At 38.2% G+C, this 20,682-nt stretch overlaps 1 protein-coding gene across 2 annotated transcripts in view; it reads right to left on the bottom strand.

Moving 5' to 3' along the window:
• Positions 1 to 3,530: 3,530 nt before the first annotated feature.
• The window catches only part of LOC109416504 (G-protein coupled receptor dmsr-1), a 76,725-nt gene continuing 59,573 nt past the window's right edge, over positions 3,531 to 20,682 (bottom strand). For both annotated transcript variants that reach the window (XM_029873028.2, XM_029873027.2), the window contains 3 exons: positions 18,324 to 19,252; positions 14,498 to 14,896; positions 3,531 to 4,560 (listed from right to left, as the gene is read on the bottom strand). In XM_029873028.2, coding sequence (XP_029728888.1) covers positions 14,688 to 14,896; positions 18,324 to 19,252 — 1,138 coding nt within the window. In that variant the 3' untranslated portion in view covers positions 3,531 to 4,560; positions 14,498 to 14,687. The remainder of the gene's footprint in view (positions 4,561 to 14,497; positions 14,897 to 18,323; positions 19,253 to 20,682) is intronic.

The raw sequence follows: 20,682 nt of genomic DNA on the forward strand, positions 1-20,682 counted from the left end.
CTGTCTGACCGAAGTGGTAACTTTAATTGGGTTTGTCAAAAAACCGTTGAACAATACCCTTGATGAAGCAGCAGTGTACAAATTTTGAATACATTTAATAAAACATCTAGGAAATTTATACTTGTCCAGAAGAATCCATAGAAATTCGTGATTAACTTGATCAAACGCTTTTTCTAAATCTAGGGATATGAGAAGGCCTTTGAAACGTTTAGTTTGTTGAGAGCGGGTTACAATATTTCTTAGTAATTTAAGGTTCGTAATACATGATTTATCTGGGTCGCAGGCAGCTTGACCAGGCCCAAGAAGCCTGTCCATAAGAGGCTGAATACGATTCATAAGAATCTTCGAGAAAATTTTATGGTCGCAATTCAACATTGGTATGGGCCGACGATTGGAAATTTCTAAAATATCACCTTTCTTTGGAATAAGCGTTACTATCCCTTCAGAAAATGCCGCCAGTGGAGGAGTTCCCTCCAAAAGGTACACATTGAATAATTTAACCATTTCAATTTTAAGTTGGTCTTTAAAGGAACTGTAAAACTCGTATGTTAAGCCGTCTGGCCCAGGGCTTTTTTTTCTTTGCGCACTGCCTGAGAACGATTTCAAGCTCTTCGACGGTAATTGGTTTCATCAAATTTGTTAACATGTTCGAGAATTGGCTGAATGCCCGTTTGATCAAAATCCTTTTTTTTTCAAAGAGTTGTCGATAATGATCTTCTAGAAATTGTTTTAAAACGGTACTATTTAACGTGACGATTCCATTTATCTTTAACTTGAGCGTGTTTGGGGCATTCCTTTGATTCAATCTAGAAGAAATTTGGTAAAATCCTATCTTTTCTTCTTCGTGAATGGTATTGGGCTGATATTTTAATTTATAATTTTGTAACCGTCTGTACTCGATTTCGATTAGTTTAGATTTCACATAGGCCATTTCATCCGGGCACGATCGACCAAGCATCATAGAATCAGATATCTCTTTTAAGCATTTGTAGAGAAAGGACTTTTCCCGGCGAATTTGTTCATTGATTGCTAAGGATTCTGCTTTGAAGAAATTTTTAATTTTGTTTTTACAGTTTATGTTCCACCAAACATTGAAATTTTCACGGAAACAATTTTGCAGTTTTATACTATTGTACAATTGAAGGAATTTTGTAGAAATTTCAGGGTCATCCAATAGAGATGGATTTACTTTCCAAAAACTTCTGTCTTGTAATATCATACAACTGGCATCAGTTACAACATACTTCAAAATTACTGATTGGTGGTCGGAGAAAGCCGTTGGATAAACATCAATCGACTTCACTAATTTCAGGTACGCATTTGGGCAATAAATTCGGTCTAGTCTTGACTTTGAAGTTCCTCGGTGGAACGCGAAGGAAATACTTTTTTTCAGAACTTTCTCAACATGTACGAGTTGCAGCGAGGAAACGAGTGTTTGTAGCCCTTTGCAGAAGTTTTTTGCTTCGGAATTCGAGTCGTTTGCATCGAGATCACCGAGTAAAGCGTTAGGGTAGTCATTGGACAGATGTGGGATAACATCTTCCGTGAAAAACTGCTCTCTTTGCTTCCGAAAGTTTGTTCCGGAGTGTGCATAAATGTTTATGTAGTTCGTATTGTCAAAAACGATAGAAGAGATTCTACCGTTGGGATTGAGTAACATACTTTTTGGATCAATGTTCTTACGAAGAAGAATTGCTGTGCCTTTGTTTGTCGTGCTGATATTAACGAAAGCGCAATGAGAGGGTATGAAGGAGAAACATTCAAACGACACTTCTTGGAGGAAAACGACATCGAGATCGTTGTTCCAAATAAAATCTTTGAGCAAAGCCTTTTTCACAGCTGTTCCAATTGCGTTGATATTCAACGTAGCAATTTTGCGAGTAAAGTTCATTTTGAACGTTTGGTTTGGTTGGGGACTACTTTTGAAGTTGTCGCCAGATTACTTTTCGAAACTGACCTTTTTTCCAGAGCTACGGTAGGCAGCGATTCAGCTACTTTACCTTTCTTCGTATCAACCTTACCTTTTCGCTGTTGGACCGTAAGAAACGGAGTTTCTGTACCTGACGCCGTGTCATCTTCCGACGAGGAGATCATTGCACGCTTCAGAGCCGCTTTTTTTTTTCGTCCACGTCCATGTCGTCGCTGCTGATCACATCTGCTGTTTGGGGTTGAATGATTCTTTACAGCCCTCGCTGCTCGATGCTTCGAGGGGGGCCGCCGTTCGGTTGTCTCCTACGGCGCTAGTAGTATTTGGGGATGTTTCGGTTATCGCTGTGTTCGATGCTGTTGTGGGTGGTGGCACTGTCTCCTGGTCTTCGATGGTATTTGTAGTTGATTCGGATTGCTGCACGTTAGAACTCAGAGGTGCACACTTTGCAGCTGCGCCCAATGCGGTCACATTGGCGTACGATGATTCACTGCTGCTGCTCTTGTTAGTCACCATTTTGAGACAGTCCGACTTTACATGGCCTTCGCTTCTGCAGAGGAAGCATTTGTTCTTCAGCAGGCCATCGTAGAAGATCCTGGTCGAAAGTGATCGATGTACAGATGTGGGGGGATCTCTTTTGCCACTTCCATGTGGACTCCCCGTACACCCGTGAAGATGTTGACGCCATGTGCTGCCGCAAATCGTTCTCTCACTTGTTGACGGATGGTACCGAACTGGCCCAGGACCTGAGCGATGTCTTTCTCTTCGATTTCCGGGGGTAAACTGAATATTCGGACGTACCTGAAGATTCTGCTGGCCAATTCCAGCTGAACGCGTGTCACAGTGCCGTCATCGTACGGAAACGTGTAGGCCTCTTCGAGGCCACTCATGAAGCTCGCAAACTTTGAGTCATCAATAAACTTAAGGTAGAACTTGTTTTTTTAATTTTCATCCCGATACACGAAATGCAGGTCGGCGGGGGGGGGGGGGGGACTTTCAGCTGTTGCAGAGCAAATTTGAGCACTTCGAGGTGAGCTGGGGTCTTGCTACAAGAGGAGCACACAAGTTTTACGGTGTTCTTTCGCACTTGGGTTTCCATTTTGCTCTTTGCTCAAGAGCTATTATTCTACAGCACAATAGATGCTGATGTGACTATTGTCACGGACACTTTATTTTTGCACTCTCAGATATACGTCCGTTTCGGTCGACAGTTCGCACACCACGGCGACCATGAGACAGACGCGAAGATATTGAAAAGCCATGGTATAAACTCTAATATATTTTCAGGTTCAGGGACAAAAGGTTGACAGAATGTAGGGTCAAACGATAAAAGGTAGAACGGACAACAGGTCGAAATTGCAACTTTGGAAATTCAAACTCCCTTCGTAACAGTTGTTGTTTGTTTGTTTATTACCAGGGATTTTAACCTTTTATGGGTCATTCATCCCGTCCTTCATAACAGTTATTCTTTAGTTATTTTTTTCTTGCTTCAACAAATTTTAAACATTTTTTCCTCATTAACACGCACCTTAATACGGATATAGGTTCAAATTGAAAATTTATGAATAAAAATAGTCATTTCGGATAATTAAAGCAACACCTATTTCTCTTTTGAATTCTTTTTTATTGAAAATAATTTGCGTTGAACCAACAGGAAATACTTCTCGATTAATGCAACAATTATTTTATCAACATAACGTCTAGAATGCAGTTTGGTAAACTTATTACATACATTTCGATTTCTTCATTGGTAAGAGGTTTTGGTATGAGTCGATTCTCTACTTCATGCGAAAGGAAGAATTTTATTCGAAGACGGCATAATTTTAGAATTCCTAGTAAACTTGTATCAATAATTCAAAAGGCTTGCTTGACAAATGTAAAAGTAGGATATTTTGTTTTGATATGAATACTAATGAAATCGAAGAACTTAATAATTTAAATCACAGTTTTACAATGATTACGACCAGGGAAGGTGGAAGCGCAACAACGGCACGATTTACCTTATATGTACGCATTGGAGTATTTAAAACATTATTCTGCTCCAAAAGTTTGTCAATAGTTTGTGAAACTGTGTACAGTAAATTCTCCATAAGTCAAAATGACATTAGCAATCGTTTTAAAGTTTTCGAGTTTTATAAAAATAAGTTTTTGAAATAAGTATATAAAACTATTCAAAGTAGCCGGAATCCAGTCTAAGAATACCGAGCTTAGGAGAGTTAACTGTAATACTGAAATCCAATTTCAATACACCTGCTGCAATGATCTGGGCTCGAAAATCCATTGCATAGGCTTTATTTAACTAACAACTGCATCAATAAAGTAGCTAACAGTGACATAAATAGTTTACCAATATGTAACATCTCATGAAATAAAGTTTTAAGCAATAACATATGCTATATTTATTATAAAAATTCGTTGTAAAAATTTGTGAACAGCAGTGTGAATTAAAAAAACTAATTGCCTAATTGATTAATGAAAAATAAATGAATGCATTAGAAAAACAATAAATAACTAAGGAAAAACTACAAAGAACTTTAAAATGTTGATTTTTTGCATATTTGTAGCTCCTTTGGATGTTATGGTTTAATTGAAGTCAATCTCATGATTTACGTATGTTGTCATAATTCTGTGATCTGAAATGAAAAAAAAAGATCGCATCGTTAACGTTTGAGCAAAGGTGTCAAGTAAATGATATGAAAAAAAAAATCACGAAGGCTGAAATAACACGGAGTTTACAAGTAAAGTAGGATGGAAAATATGCTCAGGAACACTAACGGTATTTTTTCATCTTTATTAACGAGATTTTTTATCCAGGACCAGTTCATCTCAGGACCCATGCTTTATTTCCCTTCAGAAAGAAGCACTCACATGTTGTGAGATTATCAGGAGCGAGATTTCCAACTGTCAATGTCTTGATATCAATGGTTTTGATGTATTTAGTACGTCACGCATAATTTGAAAACTTTCAACCCCCCTCAGTTTTTATACGTGTTTTTCATATATATAATCCATTGCTTGCCACATTTTCAGAAATCCTTCTTCCTCAATTGGCATGACGTGGCTTTTGGAAGCCCTCTAAAGCTGTGTGTTGTTTAGTTCGTTGGTTGCATAATATATTTTATTTTTTTCTTCTTGGTTCAATGTACTAACTGGGAAAAAATCTGCTCTCAGTTGTTATCTGGGAGTCTTCTGTCACTGACTGTCAATATCGCATGGCTAGCACGAAAATATATTATGACCAAGGAAGTCAACAAAAGTTCCTGGACCAACCAGAAATCAAACCCTTTACCCTCCGTATGGTCTTGCAAAATACCCATGCAGTTTCAGTGAGTTTATCAAGATACGTGGTCAATTTCCTATAGGATTTTGAGTTTTTACATTTGATGTATTTATTTTATTCTCCCATCATTCTTAAATTATTAGGAAAATTCACAATGAATTCCTTTTGAATTCAATGTTTATTCCTGGTAGATATTGATCGAGTTTTTTTTTTTCACTCAAATCAAAAATGAGACAAACGTTATGGAAACGCCTGATGTAAAATATATGAATCGCGACTAATACATATGAGTGATAAAAACCCGGATTAATCCACCTAGTGGTGATAGTGCCTTTCTCGTCGAATATGTACTCATGATCTTTCCGTCGACCTAAGCACCCTGAATCCTGTGAATACTTTATTTATAAAAGCAAGAATTTTATCCAAGCCATCATCGTCGGGAAACTTATTGATGGCACATATTTCCCTATATTTCCAACGTTATGTCCAATGTATAGACAGCCGAAAAATATCAGACCTCTTAGTTGACTGCGTGACCACCTTCACTATTACTGGTAGTCGATCAATACCAAGACTTTATAACAAGCTAAAATATAATTTATTTCACAACAAAAAATCACTTTACAGTCTTTGATAAACTTTTTCCTGCACACTTTACTGGTTACTAGATTCATAAAATTTGACCAAAAAAATTGAAGCAAGTGAAAATTTTCATACTGAATCCAATTCAAATTTAAACCATATCACAGAGCGCGAGTAGCAACCAGTCGGATCAAAATTTTGCGCAGTAATTTTAGACGCAAAAGGGGATTGAAAAATTTTGTTCGTGGTTGATGCGATTTAAACAGGAATTAGAAAAAAGGTGTGATTCGTTGACCTTGCTACAGTTTTGTAAAGATTTTGTTCTCTTACACATATTTATCGCTGTTTTCACCACTTCCTATGAGATACCTGGAACCGGTTCCAAGACTGTACCTATTGTTTTAAATACTTATGGTCTGAGACTAGTTTCTTGCTAACTGTTCAACAGGTTTTCTGAAAAGCCGAAAATTGATGTGCATGCATGGATTAGATTCATTTTACATTTTGGTCATTCTGGCGAAAAAAAACGTGTTCTGGAACACTACCGGTAGTCTCTGATGTTATCAAAGGCTGTGTTCCTGCAACCCGTTCATTAGGATATTAAAATAGCCGCGATTCAATATGTCGCATTCGCATGCATGAGTATGGCTCTCATATGCATTTCCAGCAACAACCGGAACCGGTTCCGGAATACTGCTGGTTGTACCAAATATGGTCTGAAACCATTTTCTTGCTATCCGTTCATTAGGTTATCTAAGGAGCCGCGATTTGATGTGTCGCATGCATTTGGTTTGGTCTAAGGTTTGATTCACTTTTATATTTGGCCATTTCCGGCGGGGCACCTGGAACCGGTTTCGGAACACTACCGGTAGTCTCTGCTGTGATCTAAGGCTATTCTCATGCTTACTGTTCTTCAGGTTATCGAAAAAGCTGCTATTTAATGTGTCGCGCGCATGGGTTTGGTTCCCATCTACATTTGGCCACTTCCGACGGGACACACGGAACCGGTTGGAAAGGGGTCCCCGGCAAGGGTCGGGGTAGTAGAGACCCTGCTGTCTGCAACCTACGGATGCATCTGATAGGGCCTGAAGGGTAGTGATACCCTTCCTTACGGGCAGGTCAGATCGGGTTGCATGTGGGCATCAGTTCTTGATGTCCGCTCAGCAGATGGGCGCGGGCGGGGTTGACCGCCTTCCGAGGACAAAGGGAGTGGTGAGGACTACTCGGGAAACTGGCTAAGCGCCAGCATGCTACCGTGATGGACTCTCCAGAGCGAGTCATCGATGTTTGTTGCTGCTAGGCTAAGGCAGCTAACCTTGTGGGTGCGATATGCACTAGCCCCTCTCTGAAGCAATACCTTCTTGGTGGTTCCGGAGAGACGTAGGGTTTGGCGACCATAGGAATGTGTTTTAGTGGGTCGAGGAGAGAGTAGTCCTGGCTTCTACTAGTGTTGTAGAAGACGGCCTTAACCCCACACTACCCTAACCTTCCTGTTAGGGTGTTTGATGAGCAGATTTATCCCCCTATGGTTTAGAAGGAAAAAACAAACACGGAACCGGTTCCGGAATACTACTGGTTTTCCTAAATATAGTCTGATTTCATTTTATTGCTAACCGTTCATAAGGTTATCGAAAAAGCTGATATTTGATGTGTCGCATGCATGGGTTTGGTTCAATTTTATATTTGGCCACTTCCGGAGGGGGACCCGGAACCGGTTCCGGAACACTACCTGTAGTCTCTGCTTGATCACAGGCTATTTTCCTGCTCACTGTTCATCAGGTTATCGAAAAAGCTGCTATTTGATGTGTCGCATGCATGGGTTTGGTTCACTTTTATATTTGGTCACTTTTGGCGGGACACCCGGAACCGGTTCCGGAACACTACTGGTTCAGATATGGTCGAAGACTATTTTCCTGCTTACCGTTCATCAGGTTATCGAAAATCCCGTGGTTTGATGTGTCGCATGCTTGTGTTAAATGCATTTTCATATCTGGCCCCTTCCTGTGGTACCGGTTCGGAACACCTAAATGGCCATAACTCCGGAACGGCTGGACCGATCCAAACAATTTTCAATAGGAAACAATGGGACCAGATTCCCCGTCGAATGAACCGTCGGTCATTAAAATCGGTTCAGGTTTACTGCCAAAAAGTGATGTGAGTTTTTTTGTACACACACATACACACATACACACACATACATACACACACACATACATACACACAGACATCACCTCAATTCGTCGAGCTGAGTTGATTGGTATATGTGACTCGACCCTCCGGGCCTTCTATCGAAAAGTCATTTTTGGAGTGAACATATAGCCTTTCCAGTACACTTAGTGTACGAGAAAGGCAAAAACGTCAATTTTCTAAAACTATGTCTTAATCATGGAACACTTCTCCATATTGACGTTGTCAAAAGAAGTTTTGTCACAAACTAGCAAAAGGGACGTTTTTTTTTTTTAATTTTCTTTAGAAGTAATAAAAGAGAACACGATTCATTCTATTCTTCCTACGGACATGCCATTGTTTTCAGCAACTAGGTGTCCTTCTGGCAAACACTCATAATAGCGACCGCTTGAGTGAATGAAGGATGAAGGACAGGAGATGTAATTGGAATCTCATGCACTTTCCCATGACCTCTGGCTAGCGTGTACCTAGTCACAAACAACCCATATATCTGGAAGTAGAAAGCGAATCGTTCATCGAACTTGCATTTTGCCATCATCACGTTTCGCAGACCACAGCATGCATGCAATTATAAATTCATAATTGAACTACTATGCACAGTGCCTACCTGTACAGAATCCCTTGCAATTATGTTCAAATGAAGCTAAATGTAGATTTTGCGGTTCACATCGATAAGTGGGGTCTCTCATGTTAGGTACGCTCGCTGTTAGTGAAAGAGCGGAATTGTATTTCAAGCGCAAAACGTTCTTCGAATGCCAGAAACATCTGATAAAACGTTGACAAATGATTGCCCGCAAAACGGAAGCCACATTCGATATAATGATTGTCGGGACAAGTACGGTAACATTAAAGAAGCTTTATTACGACTGATAAGATAAAGCTGCAGGTAAATTGAGAATATGTCCAACGTGGAATTCTGTTCGTGAATCGTGATGTATCATGCAGCTATCTCGTCAATTTGTAGTGTGTCCATTAGAGGGTGAATCAAATAACGCAATTGAAAAATGGTTGAATATTTCAGAATAAAAGCTTTTGGAACGTGAATGCTATTGCGTACTATCCTTTTCTACTAGTTTCTACTTTTTTATGGGGGAGGGAGCATCCATAAAGTACGTCACGCTTAGAGGGGCGAGGGGTGTTAGTTTATAAAATGGATTCGAAAATAACTTCATTTTGATCCATGGGTGCTCACTTACAAAAAAAAAACAAAAATAAGAAACAAAACAAACAGCTCTTCAATCCTTTGTTTTTTTTGTAGGATGAAAATGGGAGCCACATGCTTATAAAGGAACCAATACCCTATAACACACAAAAATTGAAAATTTCATTTCTAGGGACAATTTATTCCATTGTTTATACGATCTTGACATAGTCGAGATTTACGGAGATTTTTTTTTTAATTTTTAGTGTTTTTGCTTGAGCCCTTCTCAAAATTAAGGCAAGAGTCAAAATGATAAACTGGTTATACAAATTGTTGTTTTTGGTCATTAAAAATGCTTATCTTGATTATTATGCAAACATTTAAATGAATAAAAAAAAATGCAAAAATTAAATTTGAAGAAAAAATCGCTTCTACACCATTATAATTACCGTTTTTAATAAATTTTGACTACCTTGAAAAACAAAAAAAAAAATTAACTGCCACTATTTAGTTACGTGTTCATGAAGTGCCGTGACGTGGATAGTAGAGTAAACAAACATAGATCTGCAAAGATGAATCTGTTGTATCCAAACGAACTGTCAAATATTGCATTCAAAAGACCGCGACGTCACGATTCCATCAACAACAATGGAGCGTCATATTTACTCGAAAAAGAAACTATTCACACGTTAGATACATTTTACTCAGTGATGACATCTATTTAATCTACTGTTTATACCCGACCCCACCGTTATAATGACAATCAATGCACGTACATTTTTATTTATAACTAGCTGTATCCGGCAAACTTTGTCTTGCCTACTGCGTTTTTTGACGTTTCAAGTTTCTATCCAAGATCAAGTCCCCGGTCACAAAATGTATGGAAGATCGATTTTCAAAAACTCTCAATTTTTCCATGTTTTTTGCCTCATAAACCTTCCTTGGGTGAAAACTAACAAAACAAAACTTAAATGACCCAAATCTGACGCTCCGTTCGTAAGTTATACGCGGTCCCACGTATGCCACTGCATTTTTATATATATAGATACAGTGTATCAAACAATTGTCCGTACAGCAATTTTTTGGTCAAAATAATTTTTCATTTAAATGTTTATAACTTTTTTATACGTCAATCAAAAACGCTGAAATTTTGACCAATTATGACCCATATATTTAAGCTCCATTGATGAAATTTTGAGCGAGATCGATTGAGTTTTCTGAAAGTTATAGAACTTTTAGTAAAACTTATAAGATTTTTGAACACAATTTTAAAACATTATAACTCAATATGTACTTGATGAAACTTTTTCATTTTTTTTTGTGGTACAGCTTATACCCAAGGCTTTCATATGCAGCTTAGTTCAAGGTTTTATATTCACTACAAAAAATATGAAAAATCTGTATATGTTCAGAGTGCCAAATGTTTTTTTTTTTTACATACCAAATAATATTTATTTTTTTTTATTTATTTAAGTATAACAACACAAATAATCACCTAATGATTTTCAAAGCATGTGTTACTATTAAATACTAATGCCAAAGAATATTTCATGAATTAAAGAAACTATAAACACTATTCCTAAATGAAATGTATGTCAGTTCATTCCTGCAAGATCTAGGTAAATCATTCCAAATTTTAATCGCACGATGGCGGAAAGATTCTTTTAAGTTATTTGAGAGACATCTAGGAACAACAAGTAAGGATGCACGAGTAGACTGAGCGTAATTAAAAAAGTTCAGAAGATATGGTGGAGGGTTATTTATTATTTTATAGGTTTGAATACTCAATCGCAGTTTCAGATCCCCAGTAGCACACTTGTTCTACATCAGTTTTTATGACTCTTATATGACCAAATTTGGTCATATAGGAGTTGCATTGACTTTTATAAAACATATGTGCTACTAGGGATGATTCGTTAGATTACGCCCCAGCAAAGCACTTCTGTAATTTGATATGTGATCATATTTCTTAAGGTTGTATGCATATCTAGTGACAGCATTGAAAACAAGGTTAAGTTTCTTCAAGTTCTTTTTGGAGACTAGGTCAAATATAATATCACCGTAATCAAACAGGGGCACTAGGAGTGATCTTGCTAATTGAACCCGAATATGCTGAGGGGTACAATGTCTCAGTATAACAAGAGAATGTAGGGCACCGTTAACTTTAGTGCAGACTGCGTTGACTTGAGCAGACCAATTTAAGTGTGAGTCCATTAGTAGACCCAGGTTTTTGACAACACCCTTGAACTCAATTTGATCATTTCCTACTCTTATCAATGGAACTTCTGAGAGAATTGTACGTTTGGTCCGAAAGATGATAGCTTGTGTTTTTTTAGCATTCAAGGTTAAGCCATTATTTTCACACTATATTAAAATACTTTCAATGTCAGAATTCATTCGTTTCACAATTTCGGAAATTCTGATGGGTTCTCCGGATAAATAAATTTGACAATCATCTGCATATAGGTGAAACTTGCAAAACGATAAAACACTTGGTAAATCATTAATATACATAGAGAAAAGTAATGGCCCGAGAATAGACCCTTGTGGTACATCAGACAAAACCGGAATAATGTTAGATTGTTGTTTATTGAGCTCGACGTACTGTGATCGATTGGTCAGGTACGATCTTATTAAATTGGCAGAAAAACGATCTAAGCGATAATTACACATAAGTTTCTTACACAGTAAATTATGATCGATTGAATCGAATGCTTTACTGAAATCTAGGAGAGCCATTACAGTGACATTTTTCCTATCTGGAGTTTCTCTAACGTCATTCTCAATTTTTATCAGTGCCGTTATAGTACTGCAGGTTTTCCTATAGCCTGACTGAAAAGGACTTAAGAGGCTGTACTGAGTTAAGTAGTCATTCAATTGTTTGGAAAGAATTGCTTCAAATATTTTGGAAAGAGCGCTAAGAATGCTTATCGGGCGATAATCTTTTTCCTCTAAAGGGTTATCAATTTTGCCTATAGGAATGACTTTCGCAATTTTCCAGTCGATTGGAAACTCAGAAGTTGCGATACAACAATTAAAAATGTCCGTTATGTAAGGCAGAGTTACGCATGCAGACGATTTCAAAGATTTTAGTGGAATCATGTCGTGACCAACAGCATCACATGCAGCAGAATTTATCTCCAGTAGGACCTCATCACTTGTTACACCTCTAAATGAAAAATTAGGTTGAGAGTCGATAGTATCTCCACTCGCATTGAAGGAAAGCGGTATATAATGAGAAACGAAAAATTAATTCAAAGAATCAGCCGTAACATCACCACCTCCGACTGAAGTGTTAGTTTGCTTTAAACCAAGCCGTTTGATGTTTTTCCAGAGCTCCTTCGCAGGAAGATCAGCACTAAGCTGAGAAATATAAAACTCTTTTTTAGTACGTTTAACTTCACGGTTAGTCAGATTGCGAAGGCGAGTAAAGTTATTCCATTTTCGACTATCAGTTTTGTCTTTTTTCCAACATTCGTAAGCGTCGGAGCGATTTTTGAATAATCGGTTGATACTACTATTGATCCAAGGGTTAGTAGGATCTCTGGATAATTTCTTTTTCATAGGGGCGTGATGATCTAGAACTGAAAAAAATAGTTCATTGAAGCAACGTAATTTTTCATTGACGCCGATGCAATCAAACACACTGTTGAGAGCAACACCACGTAGATCAGATATAAAAGCACTATTATCAATTTTATCAAACTCCCGAATCCAGTAAAAATTAGGAACAGTTTTTGGAAGTTTATAACGATAATCGATACATAAAAAGTCATGATCACTTATTCCTCCAAGGGAAGATTGATACATTACTCGAGTTATTAGTACAATTTCCCGCAAACAGATCTATAGTTGACGAAGAAGTGTTTTTGTGACATGTCGGATGAGTTGTAATCAACTTGAAAGAAATTGCCTCCAAATTATCAATCATCTTTAAAGTTTTATAAGAGTGCTGTGCCATCAAATTTACATTGAAATCTCCCATTATGAGAATGTTGGGCTCAATAGAAGAAATTTCTAAAATCAAGTTAAAGATATGTTCTAGTTTCGATATGTTAATATCTGGAGGCTTGTATATAACCCCACATACTAAATTTGCTTGTGTTAATTTGATAAATAAGTAATCAATTTCGCTTTCCCCATCAGACTTTGTAATGATTGAGTATTTTAAACACTTTTTCAAATAAAAAGCAACTCCTCCACCTCTGGTTTTCTTTTTACAATTTCGATCTGACCTGATAATTTTATATCCTTCAAGTTCAACACTTTTGTTTGTGTGTATAGGTTTAAGCCAAGTTTCGACGATTGCAAATACGTTAAGTTTAGAATTCAAAAAGAAAGACCTATAATTATCAATATTACTTACCAAACTACGAGCGTTGTGAAGTCCAATTCTCAAAAAATTTCTAGAATGTCTCCCAAGTAACGATTGAAGATCTTTGAAATCTAAATAGTGCAGTTTAGTTTTTGTTTCATAAGCAGGACTGTTGACCCCGTCAGAAGTTGAAGGGACTGGGTTTGATAATAGCATTAAATTGGATGGTCTATTGGCATTAGTAGAACTTATGTTAATTATGTCGATGCTATCAGATTTGGCAGATTCCCGTTTTTTGGTTGAAATTCGCGGATCTCAACCCCATCAGGCCAGTAAAATGGATCATTAATTATCGATACTAAATCTTGCGAAACAGATAGCTTAAACGATATAAAGGAAAGTTCATTAATGTTTGATTGATGTTCGATCTCGCTCAAAATTTTACCAACGGAGCTTTAATATATGATCCATGATTGGTCCAATTTTCAGCGTTTTCGATTGACGCATAAAAAAGTTATAAACATATGAATGAAAAATTATTTCGACAAAAAATTTCCTGTACGGACAATTGTTTGATACACTGTAGATTCACCTCTAATGAACAATGCGACAAAACACGAATTGATTTTGCCTAACTAACATTACCTTCAGTGTATTTTAGCTGTTCAGTTATAATTCAAGGCGTATAATTGTAAACCCACTTTTATCTATGCAAAACAAATCAAAATCAACAGCGGTTTTTCTAGTTTTATAATTTGTTTTTTGAGTACGGAAAATTTGGAGCGCCAGAAAACCACAATTGAGTTTCCTGATGGATTAACTTCAGCATGTTGATTGCAGAGCGAACTGAAAATGTACTGATTATATTTTTGCCAAGCAACAAATTCATCGAGTGGAAGATTATTACCGCAGTCAAGCTGCCTGAAACCGTGCATGACTTCATTATTTTCGGAACCAACTTTATTAATTCCCGTAAATTGAAAACATACTTCAAGATTTACAATAATGATAACTTTTTAACAAAGGAGGCTGGTTCAACTTTCGGCGCGTAAGGAGGACACTCACTTGTACTGGTGAAGCCACAGTTGGAAGTTGGAATACCGTCGTTATGGTTGGTTGCCAGGAGACGTCACTAAAGCACCGCACACTCTGTTGAGGCTGTTTCGGAGCGCCGATTACCGAATACGAGCCAACTGAACACCCTGGATATCAGCATAGAACAACAATGGCGGCAATTAGGACGTCCCCTCGATTGCTAGACTTGAGTGATTTGCGTAGTTGCTCCTTCTTGGTTCCGGCGGCCTCCTGGAGTTCCGTCATCGTTCTGGGGCACCGGAAGCCACTTGTCGAGAAATTTTGGACGGAACAGGTAATTAAAAGTATTTCGAAATTGGCGACTCATCGAGCAGTACAGAATAAAGTTAATGGCAGAATTTATCAAGGCCAGCACGTCCATCAGGTCTCCTGGGGGAAAAGATGACAAAAAATATAAAATTTAATTAAGCGGAATTTATTTTGCTTCTGCGTTCCGGCAAATGGTTTTACTTCATGACGCTCGGCTTCGTTGATTAAGCATAGCAGATGTAAATGACGCACGAAAAAATAATGTTGTCGTAAGTGATTGGATCCGGGGTGGCTGTAATGATGGCATACAGTGCTGCACATCAAAGTGTTTGTTGTTCTTGAATTTATCTACGACCTTGTGTCAATCCATGATGGAAACACAGAGTACATTAATTAACTATTTTATACAACAACAAAAAAGCAAACGCATATATCGCGGTTCTAAACCCCTAACATGTAAAATATTGGCTATAATTATTTCATCAAGCATAAACATTATGATAGCGAATATTTATCTATGAACAAAAGATAGGGATATCAAAAAACGCGTATAATAGTAGTTTACGCAACAAGGTGCAGAATGAAGATTTTAACAGCACGAGTCGTACATTCGGCAAGCCTTGTTGGATAATTACGACGAGTGCTGGAAAAATCGAGTTCTGCACCGAGTTGCGTACAACGTTTTTTGCAATTTCATAAACTACCGCTTGAGGATAGTTTTTAACAAAAAATTTCATCAAACTGTACACTGATGTTCACAGCCATGTTTAAGAAAGTCTGATCATAACAGGTTATACTGTGCATTTGTCACATTTTTTCAGAGCTGCGTCCACCACCAAGAAGTTGATCAAAACTAAAAAGCGTCCTGTAATGTTCATTACGTAACGCAAACCATTGCTGTAATGAACCATTACAGCACTGCTAATTTGGTGAGGGAAAGTAGGTATTTTCCTGTCAGATTTGCGTGAGGTAAAACCACCGACGAACCGACGTGACAGTGGTGTTTCAAAAGTGTCCCTCCTAAATTTAACGGTCGACCAGCAAAGCGCCCAAGTAACACACTTGTCACCGAAGAGTCACGGCGGCGCAGGTTTATGTTGCGCAAAAGTCACTGTGACTTACTTCTAGCAAGTAAGTGTTTATTTGTTAGAAGTAAGTCACAGTGACTTCTGCGCAACAAAAACCTGCGCCGCCGTGACTCTTCGGTGACAAGTGTGTTACTTGGGCGAGCGAACGCTTCTGTCAAATCAGCTCAGGCTCGAACCTTTTCCTATATGAATACACGGGGGTTTGGAGTCAAGCTATCAAAACAACGCGAACCGTTATAGAGGAGGCGGTAGTGTTTGGCTATTTTTCATCATGGCGTCGGGGACAACAAATTTGAATTTATTTGTTCTAGCTGTCACGTCGGTTCGTCGGTGGTAAAACAGCCTATTACGATGAGAAATTGCAAAAAAAAAGTCTTATAAAAAGAGTAAGCACTAGTATGGGACACGCTTGTATGGAAAAAAATAAATCCTCGCTCCAGTCGACGTTTTAGATCTCATTTAGGTCCCATATGAACTGTACAAAATTTCAGCGCAATCGGTGAAACTATAATTTAGCGCAAGCGGTTCAAAGTTTGCATAGGATTTACTATGGGAAAAGTTATACAGTTGATTCTCTACATCTCGATATTGAAGGGACCATCGAGATAGGGAGAGATCGAACTCAAGAACAAATTTGTAATGCACACTAGATTGAAAAATCGTCCGTAACTAGGAAAAACCGTCAACAAACAGATGTCACTTCACCTTCACAGAATGTTTTGCACCTAAGAAACGAGATCTAGCAACCTATAAAAACGGACATATCGACATATGGAGAGAAAATCTCGAACAAAACCGAACGAGATCGCATCGAGATAGAGAGATATCGAGATAAGGAGATATCGACATGTAGAAAGGTGAAATGTATGCAGATTGAAGGGACCGACCAAACCATCGAGATAGGGAGAGATATCGAGATGTAGAACATCGACATGTGGAGAGTCGACTGTACTTTCAAACAAAAAATCCCAGAGGTCACCCTTTGTCTTCTTAAATCAAATCGATCAACGCTTCCTGTAGAAAAATCATTTATGAAACTTTCCTACGAAGACCGCAAAACGATTGGATGCTTGTGGAAAAAGCTATTGATTTATTACCGATTAGTGATCCAGCGAACGGCTTTTTGTTTTGCTTTATCAGCAGCACTGCTGCTGCCGTTGTTACATGGGGTGGCGGGAGGCATCACCACCCCCAGAAACAGCAGCAGCCAAGGCAGCAGCAACAGTGCTGCTGATAAAACAAAACAAAAAGCCGTTCGTTGGATCACTAATAGGTAATAAATCAATAAATTTTTCCACAAGCATCCAATCGTTTTGCGGTCTTCGAAGGAAAGTTTCATAAATGATTTTTCTTCAGGAAGCGTTGATCGATTTGATTTAAGAAGACAAAGAGTGACCTCTGGGTTTTTTTGTTTGAAAGTATAACTTTTCCCATAGTAAATCCTATGAAAACTTTGAACCGCTTGCGCTAAATTATAGTTTCACCGATTACGCTGAAATTTTGCATAGTTCATATGGGACCTAAATGGAATCAAAAAAGTCTACTGGAGCGAGAATTTGATGTTTGTCCCATACTAGTAAGCACATTCGGTCCATCACATGTACAGTAATGACTGCAGTCATGTAAGGTTTCATCAAAAACAAGAAAAAGTCTCTATGGGATGAAAGTTCTTTGTACACACTGGGAGAAAAAAACCTAAGCATGTGACTCCCATTTCATCATACGAAACACAAAGAATTGAGACGTTGTTTGTTTTGTTTCTTTTTTTTTATATGAAGTGCGCACGTATGAAAACTAAAAGATTGTAATCAATTGTTTGCACATATGAGAATCTTGAGATGTTTGTGAATATATGTACTTACAAATAATATAAAAGGTAAAGGTTCTTGGGGAACTGTTGATAATACGCTGATGGTGTTCCGATCAACACCATTTGGCTCAACGCAACATTCCTGTCGGACTGTGTGACATCGGTTTGCACGAACAAAGTATATACAAAAGTTTGGAGTCACCCTTTTGAAAACATGCCATTTTTTAGGCCAATATCTCAGCCAACTCGCGTCTGATTGCGAAACCCTAAGTGTCGTTCGAAAGATAATAAGTCAAAGAAACTTTGATCATGATTTGGGTGAATATTTTTGGAGTCACCACTCAAAATGATGTATCAAAACTCAAAAGCAAAAATCGACGTCACAGTATAAGAGTCCCGACTGTAATATGTAATACCTTGTTTCATGAATCATTAGATCCTAGGAACAATTAACGGTCACTCGTCTGTTCAAATGATTGTTCAAATGATTAAACTTCCTACCTCATAAATCAAAACGTTTCATAAAGTTAGTCATCACAGTTGCGTAGCCGGAAGCATTTCTCTTGCACGAAGCCAAAACCATTTACCGAAGTACACATGTATGTAGGTATGTGTATCACTGCGTCATTTGCCTTTCGCCGAAACTGACCTAGTTTCAAATAGCAGTTGTAGAAAAAGTGCTTCCCTAACAGTGCACTTAGTAGCCCCAGGATGCCCTGTGGGAACTCTGTTATGAGAAATAGAAGCAGCACGGCCAACAGCATCCGAGTTGTGCGATCTGTTTGCTTTTCCTTATCCATGTTTTTGGAGCTTTTCTTTTGCTGCACATCAACGACTCGTCCGTCGACGATTTGTTTCATGCCTTTCGAGTTGCCCGTTAGCTGTTTCCGGCGACGTTTTGCTTCCAGCAAGGCAGCTATTAAACGAAGGCTCAGTATCGTCAACGCTATACATGGAATCAATTTTATCACTACGCTATAAATCCAGAAATTTACATTCAGCAATGCCGGGTTGTTTTCCGCAAGTTCAGAGGGAGACGTTCGGTAGAGAGTGATATTCCGAGCTGTACTTCCATTTGTACTCAATTTGTAGGGATTACCATCACTTCCGAGCTGTTCAACATGTGGTTTTATGCTGAATGACAGGTACAGTGGAATGCCCACCATGGGACACACTATGTAGGAACTTGTGATTGCTAGTAATGTGTTGGTCATACCACACCATATGCGATTTTTCTGCGGATATGCGACCGCAATATAACGCCACACGGCCAGTGTCACCGTTAACCATATTGAGATGGTATGACAAATCTGTGCAAATATTGAGTGAAACATGACATACCAACTCCAACTGTAGGTCAGTCTTTCCTCCCTTGAAAATTGCATATATGGGCTCATGTAGATTGCGTACGGCATGTAGTCTAGCATTACAAGCAGATCGGCGATGGCCAAACCAGTGAGAATAGCATTGGTGGGCGAACGCATTTCTCGCCTTGTAAGCACTACGATATTCAGGGTGTTCGCGATGCTGCCGAATATACACACCAGAAGACACACGATTCCGTGGATGTTGGAGTAGCTGTGGAAGAGAATAAATAAATGCATGCTGTAGCAAACAAATTACACAAGGGAATGAATATAATAAATCATGTGTTACAAAATCACAGCCGTATGAAACTAATATCCAGCGCTTACGAGGAATTTAGGTTTATACTTCGAGCACAAAGTATCATAGAGTTTATCGATTTTTCATTTTTTAAAGCATACACTATATTTAACGAAATCTCAACCAAAATAAACTTGTAATAGTTTTTCGGTCGTTTATAAAAACGAACTAGGTTTAGTATAGGCAAAACTTACATATAACTTTAACATAATGTATTAGAAAACATTTTTCAAAGTAGGCAGTACAAACGAAATAAATGGAAACCAGTAACGATGTAATTCTGAAACAATTCCTAATTATATTTTATATAGTATGGCGAGTGAATCATTCGTGGAGAACAGACATCTCAAGATTTTTATAATAAAACACATTTTTTTTTTATTATATGAAGAGCATAAGACAACTTTTACGAGTGTACTGACGGCGTAACTGCTGTTCGTGTCACTACGGCTTGGGAAACGAGAAGTGTGCTTGCCCGCGTTGTTTCTTTCCGAATTCATTTTTCAACGTTGTTTGGGCCATTAGATTTGAACGCTTGCCCTTCTAGCGCACTCCGCACCAAGCAGGTCTTTTGTTGTCGGTGGACGGATAAGGAAGCGCGCGGTACGACAATAGAACATTTGGCCACGTTTACCCGTTCAAACATCGCAAGACAAATTCTAAATTTTTGATTCAGCAGACCCAAAAATATGGCCAGCAGCCTTTTTACTACCTGGTGTTATTTTATTTAGTGTAAGGTGCGAATATATTTTCAGTTCAGGTGGAAGAAACCGAGCCACAAAACAGTCCAAGAGCAGTAAATCATTCGTTTACTTTTTGAGCATACGAAATTGAATAATGCAACTGGGGGAAAAGTAGGTTTCATTTGTGAACAAGTGATGAAAAATGCAAATTCGCTTCTCGCACAATTGTGTTACTTTTCCTTTACAGTTTCACAGTTTCCATTTTTGCATATCATCCATACGTATGGTATTTTCAGATCCATCCATCCATCTGCGGAGTGGAGTTTTCTTTTATTACTGGTGCTTTGGATCCGTCGATGCCTCCACACTTTTGAAGACCCAATTTTTCTGGGAGGTTAAAGACATTGTTTGGACAGGTGTTAGAAACACTATATTATTTACGGCACATTTTGTAGAAGCTTAAACTAAATATGTGACTATCTCCATACACCGATAAACGCATAAAGGTAAGCAATGTCCTTGTAATTTCATGTACCGTAAAACGAGGTAACTTTGATAATGCGTGTAACTTTGTCAGTGTGGCAGACATTGTATTTTTTATTTTATAACAATGATTCCTTTAATCACTTAAGAAAAACGCAAACGTGGATCAAAACTTTG

The sequence above is a fragment of the Aedes albopictus genome, chromosome 2 (genome assembly GCF_035046485.1).
Source record: "Aedes albopictus strain Foshan chromosome 2, AalbF5, whole genome shotgun sequence".
Lineage (NCBI taxonomy): Eukaryota > Metazoa > Arthropoda > Insecta > Diptera > Culicidae > Aedes > Aedes albopictus.